The 13,059-nt window shown below is 28.0% G+C and overlaps 1 protein-coding gene across 1 annotated transcript; it reads right to left on the bottom strand.

Moving 5' to 3' along the window:
- Nucleotides 1–4,729: 4,729 nt before the first annotated feature.
- Nucleotides 4,730–8,073, bottom strand: LOC126659449 (NADPH-dependent pterin aldehyde reductase). The gene is made up of 5 exons (XM_050352739.1): nucleotides 7,749–8,073; nucleotides 7,057–7,126; nucleotides 6,768–6,961; nucleotides 6,491–6,663; nucleotides 4,730–5,120 (listed from the first exon to the last, which is right to left on the bottom strand). The coding sequence occupies exons 1-5, from the start codon at nucleotides 7,995–7,997 to the stop codon at nucleotides 5,051–5,053; spliced, it is 756 nt and encodes a 251-aa protein (XP_050208696.1). The 5' UTR covers nucleotides 7,998–8,073; the 3' UTR covers nucleotides 4,730–5,050.
- Nucleotides 8,074–13,059: the final 4,986 nt, after the last annotated feature.

Below are 13,059 nucleotides of genomic sequence, written 5' to 3'. Positions count from 1 at the left end.
CTCATTGAATAAGGGAGTGTTTTATTATACTTTAGGCTGTTCAATACTAGATGAATAAGAGAGCATCTCATACCCGATGAAAGGAGATGACACTCTCGAGATGTGAAGAGGAGAGTGATAATTGTGTTCTTTTGTGCAAGTACGGGTCTTATTGCAATTTAGGTAAGAATTGTTTTTGTCTTAATTTGATGACTGATCGAATCACTTTGCTAAGAATGCAGAAGTGAAGGTGTGTTTATGATAATAACAATCAGTAGATGAAGATTTAGAGTAGCTTTTCTTCTCTCGTAAGATATTATATTTGGAAATCTTATCTCTTAAGTGGTGGAATTTACAGTCGCTCGGAAATTGGTCTTTTAATTATTTAATTACGTTGATGCTTGGTTAAAACTAACACAAGTTTAACAAAAAGATAAAATTAACTATCATTTTAACTCAGTCAAGAGGATAAATGCTATTTCTCTAATTTAAAGAAGTGAATTGAACAGAGTTATAGTTGAAGAGTTCAAATATATATTCAAAAAAATTTCTCACTGTTATAAGTACATTTTTAACAAAATTATAATATGGATTAATGGTCTTTTAATTTTAGGTTTAATTTCTTAAAAAACCCCCACCTTGCACTTTTTTTTCGTTTATACCCTGACCTTGTAAAAACACCATTTGTACCCAATTTTGGGTTTTTATGTTTCATCCCTACCCAAAAGCATTAAATTGTACTCTTTTCATTTAGAAAAGAGTTAAAATATACTTTTTTCTATTTTTAAAAATACAAATAAATCCTTAAACTTAAAAAATGATCAAATATATCCAAATAATTAATTAATTTTTTTAATTATATAAAATAATAAAAAAATTAAAAAAAATTATTATTATTTTTAATTTTTTTGTTAGAAATATTTTTAAAAAAATTAAAAAAAAATTAAAAAAATAAACAAAAAATTCGGAATTATTTTTAAAAAAAATTAAAAAAAATTATTATTATTTTTAATTTTTTGAAGAAGATGGTATTTTTGTACTATTAATAACTTTAATATCTAATTAGTATATAAGTTAAAAATGAAGGATTGTTTTAAACTCTTTTTCAAATGAAAAGAGTACAATTTAATACTTTTGGGTAGAGATGAAACATAAAAACTCAAATTTGGGTACAAATGGTGTTTTTACAAGATCAGGGTATAAACGAAAAAAAAATGCAAGGTGGGGGTTTTTTAAGGAATTAAGCCTTAATTTTATATAGAAACTCGGTTCTTTTTTTTATTAGGCCTAATGTCTTAAAAAACCCCGACCTTTTAGTCCATTTTCAATCATACCCTGACGTTGAAAATTTGTCAATTTTACCCTATTTTGCATTTTTGTGTTTCAATTGTACCCTGAAAAATTAAATTAACGTCTTTTGCGTTTGAAAATTTGTTTAAAACATTCTCCATGTCTCGCATATATTAATTGTATATTTTTAAAATTTATTTAAATTTAGTTAAATTAATTAAAAATATAAATTAGTGTTAATTTGATTATGGTTTTTAGTTAGTTTTTAAAAATAAAGGACTTATTTGTACTTTTTTTGAATAAAAAAAAATTTAATTTCATGTTTAGACTTAATTAATTGAATGATTTCATCATTTAAGTAAAAAAATTAACAAAAATTAAAATATTGGGGTACAATTGAAAACGGAAAATTCAAAAGTGGGTAAAATTGACAAATTTTCAACGTCAGGGTGGAATTGAAAAACAGTTTAAAGGTGAGCGGTTTTTGAGTGATTAGGCCTTTTTATTATAGGCTAAGATAAGATTATTGAAAGAATTGTGACAAGGGAAAATGCAAATGTAGTCATCGTCTAATTTTGTACTTACTTAATGAACCATCTAATTAGATTTCTAACATAGAATTTGAAATTTAATTTTTAAAAATTTAGAAATTAGGTTAAGTATATGTGCTAAAATTACAATAGCATCACTATCTTTACTAAAAGAGGAATTAATTGTGTTAATAAGAATTCCATAATCTCTTTTAAAAAGGAAAATTTTAATATTTTATGCGCATTATTTCCTCTATTGACATATGCAATCTCAATGCTTCTAAGCAATACGCTAGAAAAATGTCGAGCTCCGTCAAAGATAATTGCACCTGTAAAATCACGAACACAAAACTCAATTTTATGAAATTTATAGGCTAAACTCATCTAGAGGCCCTTGTACTATATCATTTTTGTTCAAAAAACCCCTATACTATATTTTTATTCTTCAGGTCCCTCTATTTACATAATATTTGATTTTTAGGTCATTTTTTAGTTTTTTCCAATCCCTCTACTTACAATTTTTTTGTTCCTCCAGTCCCTCAAAAGGACCTGAAAATCGAAATGTTGCCTAGTACAGGGACCTGAAGAGCAAAAAAATAGTACAAGAGCTTTTTGAACAAAAATGATATAGTACAAGGGCCTCTAGATGGGTTTAGCCAAATTTATATAATATCTTGGGATGCTTTTACCGGTTATTAACAGGTTAATATTGAGTTTTTTCCATTGTGAAGTTAGGGGAAACATTCGATCAAAATTGAGCGGTAGGTACTTACCAACCGCTCAATTTTGGGTCCCAATTTTTTTTACTAATTAAACAATGTTTAATACACTATAAATAATTTACTTTTAAGTTTTAATGCTGCAGTTGAAGTACTATTTAATGTTACCAATGAATTTTTTTTTATTAATTTTTAAATTTTTATTTTAAGTTTAATCTTTTATTGTTTTTCTTTTAAAACAATTTTCTATTTTTTTTATATCTTGATGTGTATAAATAATTTATAATATATTTTTAAAATTAAATAAAATTAACCATGTGGTCGTGGTTGAATCCCACAGCGCCAATTGATGGGGTTTAGTCTTCACAGCGGTGGTTAACCTGCAAAACAGGGTAGATAGTTAATCGGACGGTGGTGATCCGATCAGCTCTCCAATATTTAAGTCAGTCTAGGCTTAAGTGGAGTTTGCGCGTAAGTAATGTGTTCTATTTGTAGCCAATACCTCTAATCTTTTTATAGTGATCAAGGATGATTACCTAATAGAGTTGGATTAGAAAGCACTTCTCTAATTTAGAATGAATTCTAATAGGAAACTACTTTCCTGTTCATTAAGTCCTTTTCAGGAAAGACTCTTAAATAAAGCTGGACTCTGGAATAGGAAGTTGAATCCAATTAGGAAAACATATGCTACATCTGTCGAATATGGTTTTTTTAGAATCTTGGAGGATATTTGATTCTCACACGGAATCTCTAAATTTGGCAAAGCACGTTATTCGAAATTTCCAGGATTCGCCGATCCTTGGGGATTCGACATCCCTTGCTGATGGGCGAACCCTTTTGATTGCCTCTGTGAGCAGATCATTTAGGATTCAGTTATGACATGCTTGGTAAGTCCTCCGATTCTCCTGCAGGGACGATCCAGTGTGACTCGGTGTAATTTAGATTATTCTAAAATTCAATTTCCGTTAATTACTTTTAATAATTTATACGGATTTGTAAAAATTATTTATAGATATAATATATATTATTATAAAAATATAAAATTTAATTTGAAGTAGGTTTCTTTATCAGTTTATTTTTTAAAGTCTAATCATAGTGAGAAATCTATATACAGTAAACCCTTTAATAGTTAATATACTATAAATTAATAATTCTAAGAATTAATAAAAAATTGAGGGAACCAACTTCGTTACACGTCAAATAATTATTAATTTTATTATTTAATAATTAATAAAATTTAAAATATACTATATATAAATATTAATTATTAGAAAAAAATTTCTAAAGAAATATATATATATATATATATATATATATATATATATATATATATATATATATATATATATATATATATACACACACACACACACAAATAAATATAATAGATTAATCTAATTTATTTGTGGAACATAAAATCTTTATCCAACACTTAACTTAATTATTTACTAAATAAAAAACTTCTCATATGCCTAATACAAAAAGATATTCAAAGTTATTTGATTTCATGAATACAGGATAATTATTTTTTGCTTTGATATCAAGTTGATATCTTTTGAAATGAATACAAAGTTATTTATTTTGAATTGGGTGATTATAAAGTGTATTTAGTTGGTTTTTAATATTAATATTAAATCTACGGATACAAATGCTTAGCAATAGTCAGCGAACTCAAGAAAGCAGCCGAGTTGAAAAGGAAGTAAAGGCTGAACACGGGTTTCTCATATTCAATCAACTCGAAAAGATCTCAATCCAAAAACAATAAAATTTTAAATTTTAATAATCTTATCCGAATTTTAAAACTTAGCAGTTTTTACCAAAGTATTCAATTTTATATACATCTTAATTGTGAAAAGCAATGTTTATAGATATATTGAATTTCATTTTATTTTGAAAGTGTGATCTATGTCTTTTGAAACATAACTTTTAATACTAACATATAACTTGGAAATCGAATTTAAACAATTAGTCAAATTGCCTTTGATGCTTAAAATTAAAAAAATAAATAAAACTTGCAAAAAAAAAAATCAAAAATTTCAATTCACTTAATTCATTTAGGACTTTTTTTTATTACCTAAAATGAAAGCATGATCCTGAGCTTTTTGATTTTAAAAGATAATTGCACTTCGTACTGAACTTTTTCAAGTGTCTACATTCTCTGCCTAAAAGCGCAGATGTTTTTATAGCTTACCATATTCAGCTCTGAAACAGTGAAACTGAAAGAAGCTTTGATAAATAATATGTTCTACCTGATTACCCGACGAAGAGCTCCTCCGCAACAATAATCTGATCATACAACTAAATAGCTAGCTACTTTTTTACCCCGACCGAGCGCTAACTAGTGCATAGAGCAATGACCATTAAATTTCCTATTCTACCTTAAAAAAAGAAAATAGAATTCATCACTATCTGATCCTAATATCCACCTGGAAATAACTTTTGGTTTCAAAGGGGCAACATTTTTCACTGTAAAGATGCCCGATTGCCGATATGGAAACGTTGCTATCATCTGCTTCGGTTTGAAGATTTTAATCAAACGGTGAGAGACGCGCCATTGTCTGCTCCTGTTAGATTGAGTATCATGGTAGCTGCTTTTACGGCCCTGATCATTCACAGACAACAAGTTATTGCTATTTTCGTAATGAGACCATTATTACTTATTAAGCAAGCAACATCAATACATCCTGTAAAATGCAGTCATCTTAAGTCCCATTTATGCAAGTTTATAACTCAATACACTCACTTCGTCACATAAAGATAAAAAAAGTAGCACTTTCACAAGAATTAAGAAATTAGTTAACCACGTTTAAGTTATTATAATGTTCCTAAAATACCCTTTTAATTTTTTAAAAGGGAATCACTATGAATTAGTGATTTAAAAAACCAAAGCCACTATATTTAATGCAGAGGATAAGTCTATTAAGAGTATTTTGGTAATTTTGATAATTTTATTTTTAACTAACATTAAAAGTAGCAACTTTATCTTTTCCAATGGACACCAAAAATAGCAACTTTTTATACCTTTATAGACAGAGGAAGTGATGTTTACCAACATATGTGAACCTATTATTATGTTGAAGCCAAAGTATATACATTGACAAACATCAGCGATTCAGCATGGCGCCAAGGAGTTTAGCATATTAGGTAGGGACAATGGCAAAAATAAAAGTATTAGAGGTTCTTTTCTCAACAAGAATCAACATATATCACCATACCGCTATTAGAAAATTACATTTGGGAAGCAAATTCACTTGTGCAGGTTAGAATTATTGCCACTGCCTATTTGTTTTTTCACCGCAACGGAGTTTCAAGACTAAACTTATGGGCTTCTGCTCAATGTCAGTTAGTTCACAACAAGGACTGGGATTATCTCCACTTGTTATGGGCTATGTGGATTTCTTCATTATAGCAGCAAATAAGCAGAGAAGCAAATCATAAATGTTCTAATTATATAATTCTTGCTAACTGGGGAAATCTGAAATCGCATAAATTAGAGGCACTAGAGTATTTTGTTTCCACTTTTGAATGCTAAGACTAATTCTATAACTTAGGCGGATCCATCAGCAGTGGAATCATGTCTTTGGAATGGATGCATAGTATTGCAACTGGGCTACATTGCAAATAAGTACGCATTTTCTAGAAGTCTGGAGGAACGTAATAAAATTATGTTAATTTCATATGCTAATACAGGGACAATAAAGAGAAATAGAATAAGCTGCTGAAATGTCGGCAAAGTTTGAGATATTTATATGAAGAAAATATTTCAACATTAGGCCATATGATTATTATCAATGAGACACCGGTGAATGAACTACAAAAGTGGAAATTCGCGCAATTATCTGAAAACGTGATTACAGATAGGCACACCAGCATAGAAAATTGGAATAACAAATGCATAAACTACTTTTTATGGACATAAATATATAGAATTCGCACTTAAACAATTTAATAGTAAGTAAAGAATATCATTACCATGCATCAGGTGCCTGGTACAAAGACGCTGAAGAGCCAAAGCATGACTCGAGCATTTCGGTGTGTATAACACCAGGATTAAGCGCAATAACCGCCATCCCATCAGGCAATTCTTTTGCAACCGATCTACTCAAACCCTCAACAGCCCATTTAGATGCACAATAAGGCGCAACCTGATCAATATATATTCAGATGTCAGAATCCAAAAGTAACAGCATAAAAAACAATATCGAATCATAACTATATTAAACCACCATTACAAAATTATCCAACTAACCAATGCAGCACCCGATCTTCCCCAACCAGAAGACATATTAACTATAATTCCACGTTTAATTGGCACCATTAAAGGTATAAAATGCCGCAAGACATTCGCCACTCCTTTCACATTGGTATCAATCACATTATCAAATTCTTCCACCGGCACTTCCCATAGTTTATTGTTCGCATTGATAGTTCCCGCATTATTCACTGCACCGAACATATATGAAATCATCACCACAATAACACTAAAACAAGCATAAAAACAATTCAATCAAAACAGAGATAATCCTTTGATTGCATACCTATAATATCTGGCACCCCCTTCTTCTCGGTTACAACTTTCGCTAATTCTTCGACACTGCTATTCGAGCTCTAAAAATTAATTAAGCAATTCAAAACCACATTAACAAAAAAAAATATTCATTAAAAAAACATAAAAAATTGAGAACAAATGTCTAAAACATTAGCATTAACATCTAAAACTCAATAACAGAGACCAGAGACTAATGACGTACCCAGAAATATTTTATAACGTGGGGAAAACTATACTAAAACTTTACAAAGTGAACATAATTGATAAAACATAGATTTTAAGATTAGCATACAACAAATTTTAACTATTTAATTTTGAAAAATTATACGGCACAACCAATGCGCCATATCATTTGTCCAACAAACCCCGTGTGAAATATTTAATGATAAAAAAAATACATAATAATTAAAAAATTTCCTATCACAAATATTTATTTGTAAATATGACATGACGCAACAAATTGTTTTTAAATTTAACACTAATATTTTTACGCTCTTCTTAGGTCCGCCCTAGACTATCAATTTTTTTTGTGATAATTGAAAAAGAGGAAGTGAAATAATTAAAACCACGATCTAACAAAATTCTGCTTAACGCTTATACCATTTGAGATATAACTCATTTGCACACTATAAATAATAATAACATAAATTTGTTAACAAAGTTTGAAATTAAAAATATTACCACATCAGCATTGACGAAGAGGTGTTGAATGTTATTATCAGAGGTGAGTTCTGATTGGAGAGAATTAAGCTTATCTTGAGCACGGGAGCATCCGATAATTGTATGTCCTCTGTTGGCTAATTCTATAGCTAGGGCTCTTCCTATACCTCTGCTAACTCCGGTTATCATTATTCTCTTTCCGGGACCGGAGCTTGGTGCTCCGGCCACGGCTGCTACTTTGTTAGCGACATTAAACGACGCCGTCTTCATTGTTGAATTGATGGTGACCGCTCTTTTGAATTGCGAAAACAAGAAATGAAATTAATGGCTACCGCTCTTTTGAATTGGATTATTTAACTGTATGATACGTTTTGTGGGTATTTTATTTACACGTGGTCGCTTTGATTTCTCTAGCTTAACCCATCTAGAGGTCCCTGTACTTTACACTTTTTTTTTCGTAAATCCTTATACTTCATTTTTGTATTATCTGATCCTTATACTTATCTATTTTCGATTTTTAGGTACTTTTTGAGTTTTTTCTAACCCCTCTACTTACAATTGTTTTTTTCTCCAGTCCCTATACTTACAATCTTTTTTTCCTCCAGTCGCACAAAATGACTTGAAAAAACTCAAAAAGGACCTGAAAAATAAAAATAGGTAAGTAGAGGGATCAAATAATACAAAAATGAAGTATAAGGACCTACGGAAAAAAAAGTGTAAAGTACAGGGGCCTCTAAATGGATTTGGCCAAAGGAAAACTCTAATGGTTATTTCTCCATCTAATATTTTAAACTTAATTGCATAAAAAATCACAAACTTTCGCGTGTTTTTGGTATTTAACATAATTTTTTTTGACATAAAAAATTACAAACTTTTCATATTTTGGCATATTAGTCCACGAGTTGTGAAACGGCGCCGTTTTGAATGTAAAATGGCCGTTTTGCGCTAAAACGGCGTCGTTTTGCGCTTAATTTTTCATAGGAAAATGGTCATGTAGACGAATATGTCAAAAAATGAAAGTTGATGATTTTTCATGCCAATAAAAAAAAATTATGTTAAATACCAAAAACACGCGAAATTTGGTGATTTTTGGTACAATTAAACCAATATTTTAGGTCTTGTTTAGTTGTAAAAAAAATGTCTTTTATTTTCAATTTTTTTTAAATGGAAGATCAAAAATCGAAATTTTATTTGATTATTTAATTTTTTTATTGTTTTATTTTTCTAAAATCAAACATTATATTACTTTTTTTAAATAAAATTCTCGTATTTTTTTTTCATGAATGTTTTATAACCTTTAAAAATATTAAAAATATTGAAATTTGAGTTTTGACAATTTAATATTTAATTTAAAATAATTACTTTTAAATATGAGGAGGAAATATGTGTTAAGCCATTTTTTTATATCATGATGAATGTGTATGTCATAGTTTGAAAATAAAATAGTTAAATCATTGATTATGTTTAAACTAATGACAAGTGACAATTAAAAAAAACTTCAGCAAATTACTTTTATTTTTGTATTTTTAATTTTTTCTTCAATTATTATACAATTGAAAAATGATATTAATGTGTTTCAATTTCGTATTTGAGTAAATAATCATTGTCAACATCTAGATAAGAAGAAGATGCACAATATTTAACCAAGTGAGATTATAAAAGCCTCCCTATTGTTTATACTTAAATATCACATGTAGAAACAACCATGGATCAGGTTGAGTTTACAAACCAGTTCAGAATTAAACTAGTCAAACTTGCCCAAAAAAAGGTCAAATTCTGAACCAGATAAAAACAGAACAGAAATGGAGAGAGAGATTACGGTTCGGTTAATATTTTTCAGAACCAAAAATATTGGTTGGAATATTTAAGAAAATATACGTTTTAAATTATATACTAATTATATTTGTCTGATTCATTATAATATAATTAATTAGTTGATTGATTATATTAAATTTAATTTTAATTTTAATTTTAATGTTTAAAAAAAAAATTCAAACCGGGTGCATTCCGATTCCAAAACGGTCCGGAACAATTCAAGGAGTGGTTTAGGGCCGATTCAAGTGTTTCTCGAACTGTGAACTGCATAATTATAAAATGTGGCTATTCCAAAAGCGGAACAAGGAAATTTAAAATGAGAGGGCAAAAAAAATTATCGTAGAAAATATAGATAATCATAAAAATATATATAACAATATACATCAAACCATGATGTGTATATACATATTCAACTAAGTAGTTATAATGTTGGTAAAATTTATAATAATTTTTTTTTAACAAAATTGAAGTATTAAAATTGATCTTTTTTAGAAGTTTGCGGGGGCGGACGCTACTTCACCCTAAAGGCTGGGTCCGCTCCTGACCATTTCTACATGCAATTGCTTACTAATATTTAAAAAAATTCTATCAATAATTAGATTGAATAAATAGTGATTCTCGTTGTTAAATTCTGAAACTAAATTCTCTTAGTGTTCTTTAAACTTGTTAGATAAAATTAATATCAATTAGAAAATTGTTTTTTTTTAAAGTTATTTTTAATAAAAAAATGGTAGGAAAATATTTTTTTTGGCGTTTCTCAACCATTAGTTATTATATATAAAATTATCAAAATTATTTTTTAGTTTTCTAAATTAGAAAATACTATAACTAAACACCAAATTCCGTTTTTTTTTAATTTTTTTGGAATAATTTTCTGAAAATCAGTCAGTATTTGCCAAAACTAAATAGGGCCCTATATTTTTTTAGTACTTATCAATGGTATATACTATAAGATTTAATGTTTTAAAAAGCCAAATATTTATTTTTAAAGTCAATTATAACCAATTTTTTAAAATCATAACATTTAGTCCATTTTGAAAGTTTGTTTGTCAATTATAGTCAATTATAAAAATAAGGGTTAATTACATATAAAATCACCACCTTTACATGATTTTTTTAAAAATAACTCGAATTTTAAAACGTGTCAATTCAGGGCATCACCTTTCATTTCTTTTAAAAAAACAATATAGGGACATTTTTAGGTAAAAATTTGCTGACTTGGACACCCGATGGGTCTGCCACGTCAGTAAAAATGCCATTGAAAATTGTCGATGTTTTTTTTGAAAAGAAACGGAAGGTGATGTTCTGAATTGACACCTTTTAAAAGTCGAGTTATTTTCGATAATTCATGTAAATGTGGTGATTTTATATGTAATTAATCCTAAAAATAATTAAAATTATCTGTAAAATTTTAGTTCTTCAAAATAATTAAAATAATTTTAAAATATGGTTTTAATTGATAAAAAAGAATTTTAAAATTTTAAAATGTTAAACCTATATATAATAGGTGATGACCATCCTTTTCTTGTTGAGGTTGTATAAAGGAAAGCGATTAGGGTTGGTAGAACTAGAAACAATTTAATGTATAGATATATTATTATTTTTATCCTTTTTTGGATAAATAATAATTCAATTAAAACAACTATAGAAAGTTGATGGTAGAAAAAGGAAAGTTATACTTCTAAAAAGAGAATAAAATCCAAGCATATTAATTCTAATAAATAAGCAGCCTCCTCCTAAATAAACTCTATTTTTTTGCCCTTTTCAAGGTAACCACCAATCAATATTTTGATCCCCCGGTGTTTTTCTTTTTAGTTCTTCATTTGTCTTTTTTAAATCTAGTAATTATTTTATATCTTTTTTATTTCTCTAATTATTTTGATTTCTTTTTCTATGAAATTTATGTTTTTCTTATTAAAAAATTTTATATTGCTTTTTATAAAATTTAATGTTCTCTTTGTCGATCTTCTAATGCGGTGAAGATTTGAACGTTTATGACACAATTTTTATATTTAAATCGGGTTCATTAAATAAAAAGATGGACAAACTATTAAGATGTTCATTAATAAAAACTCGTCAAAACAACTAAAAAATAAAAATACTATTCATAATGTGGTTCAGTTTAGGTTGAAATAGTTATACATACAGTTCAAAAAATGGTTACTGGTTTGAATAAAAATAATCGTGATGTTTTTTTATAAATTAATATAGATATTATTTTTAAATTGTCCTACTTTCAAGAAAATCATTACAACGTTTTCTGTCATATTTAGCTAATTTTTCTCAATATTCAGATTTGCAAAATAATTTAAAAATAACATTTTTCTTAATTAGAGCTCTATTATCATCTTTTTCTAATCACAGCTATCTCTAATTTGTTTTTCTCATTCCTATCAAATGTCTCTCTTCTCAAATTTCTCTTTTGTTTTTTTTTTCTCAGATCTACAAACACAAGAAGCCACCACCTTTTAGATCTACGAGCATAAAAAACCGACATCGATTGCACCAAAGAATATTATCATTGTTGTCTTTTTTCCGGTGATTTTATTGTCGTCGTATTTCTTCCTCCTTTTAGATCTTTTGTGATTATTTAATTTTTTTAAGTTTTTATGATTGTTTGGTTTTTGTATACATATTATTTTAGATATCTTATTCTCTTATTCATATAATTATTCTCTTATTTACATAAATCTATCATTATTTTAGATCTCATATTATTATTTTATATTCCAATTTATTTTGATGTTATTGATTTTATATATAAAAAATTGATTTATAATTTTTTTAGGAAAATACATCGTAAATACACCAAGAGCTGGCGTACTTACAATAAAAGAACACTATAAAAGCACCATAAAATACATCATTAAACACTATAAAAAACACTACCATAAATATAAAAAACAAAATCGATAAAAGACATTAAACAAAAAAAAAGTAAAAAAAGGTATTTTAAGATTAAAAAACTAAATAAGGTTATGTTGGTAAATAAAAAAAAGAGATTAAACAGGGTTTAAAAAAGCGGGAGGGGCATGAGGATATAAAAAAAAGGATCCTATTAACTTATTCCGACCTATGATAATAAACTCATGAGCTTGGTTTTACTTCACCGTTGAAAAAGAACACTTCCGTCGACAAGATTAACTCATACGTAGCTCCTTTTTTTTGGGGTATGAAGCAGTGTCAAATCAAAATACTACCCAATAAGTATTACCTCTCCCTGAAAAGGAGGTGATCCAGCCGCACCTTCCAGTACGACTACTTTATTACGACTTTACTCCAATCACTAGCCCCACTCTCGACATCCCCTTTCTTGCGGTTAAGGTCATTTTATTTAAAAAATTATTTTTAATATATGTGTTTATGCTGAACTCTCTAGACTATCCATTTAAGACGGTGGCCGATTATATTTAAGTTATCATTAATTATTCTTATGACTTTTCGTTGTTCATAAACAAGTTCAATACACTAACACATCCATATGAATGCATATAAATAGATAAATGGATTGTACAAT

Source organism: Mercurialis annua, linkage group LG8, assembly GCF_937616625.2.
Source record: "Mercurialis annua linkage group LG8, ddMerAnnu1.2, whole genome shotgun sequence".
Taxonomy (NCBI): domain Eukaryota; kingdom Viridiplantae; phylum Streptophyta; class Magnoliopsida; order Malpighiales; family Euphorbiaceae; genus Mercurialis; species Mercurialis annua.
The sequence above is the reverse complement of the archived record's forward strand: the minus strand, read 5'-3'. Positions and strand labels throughout refer to the sequence as shown.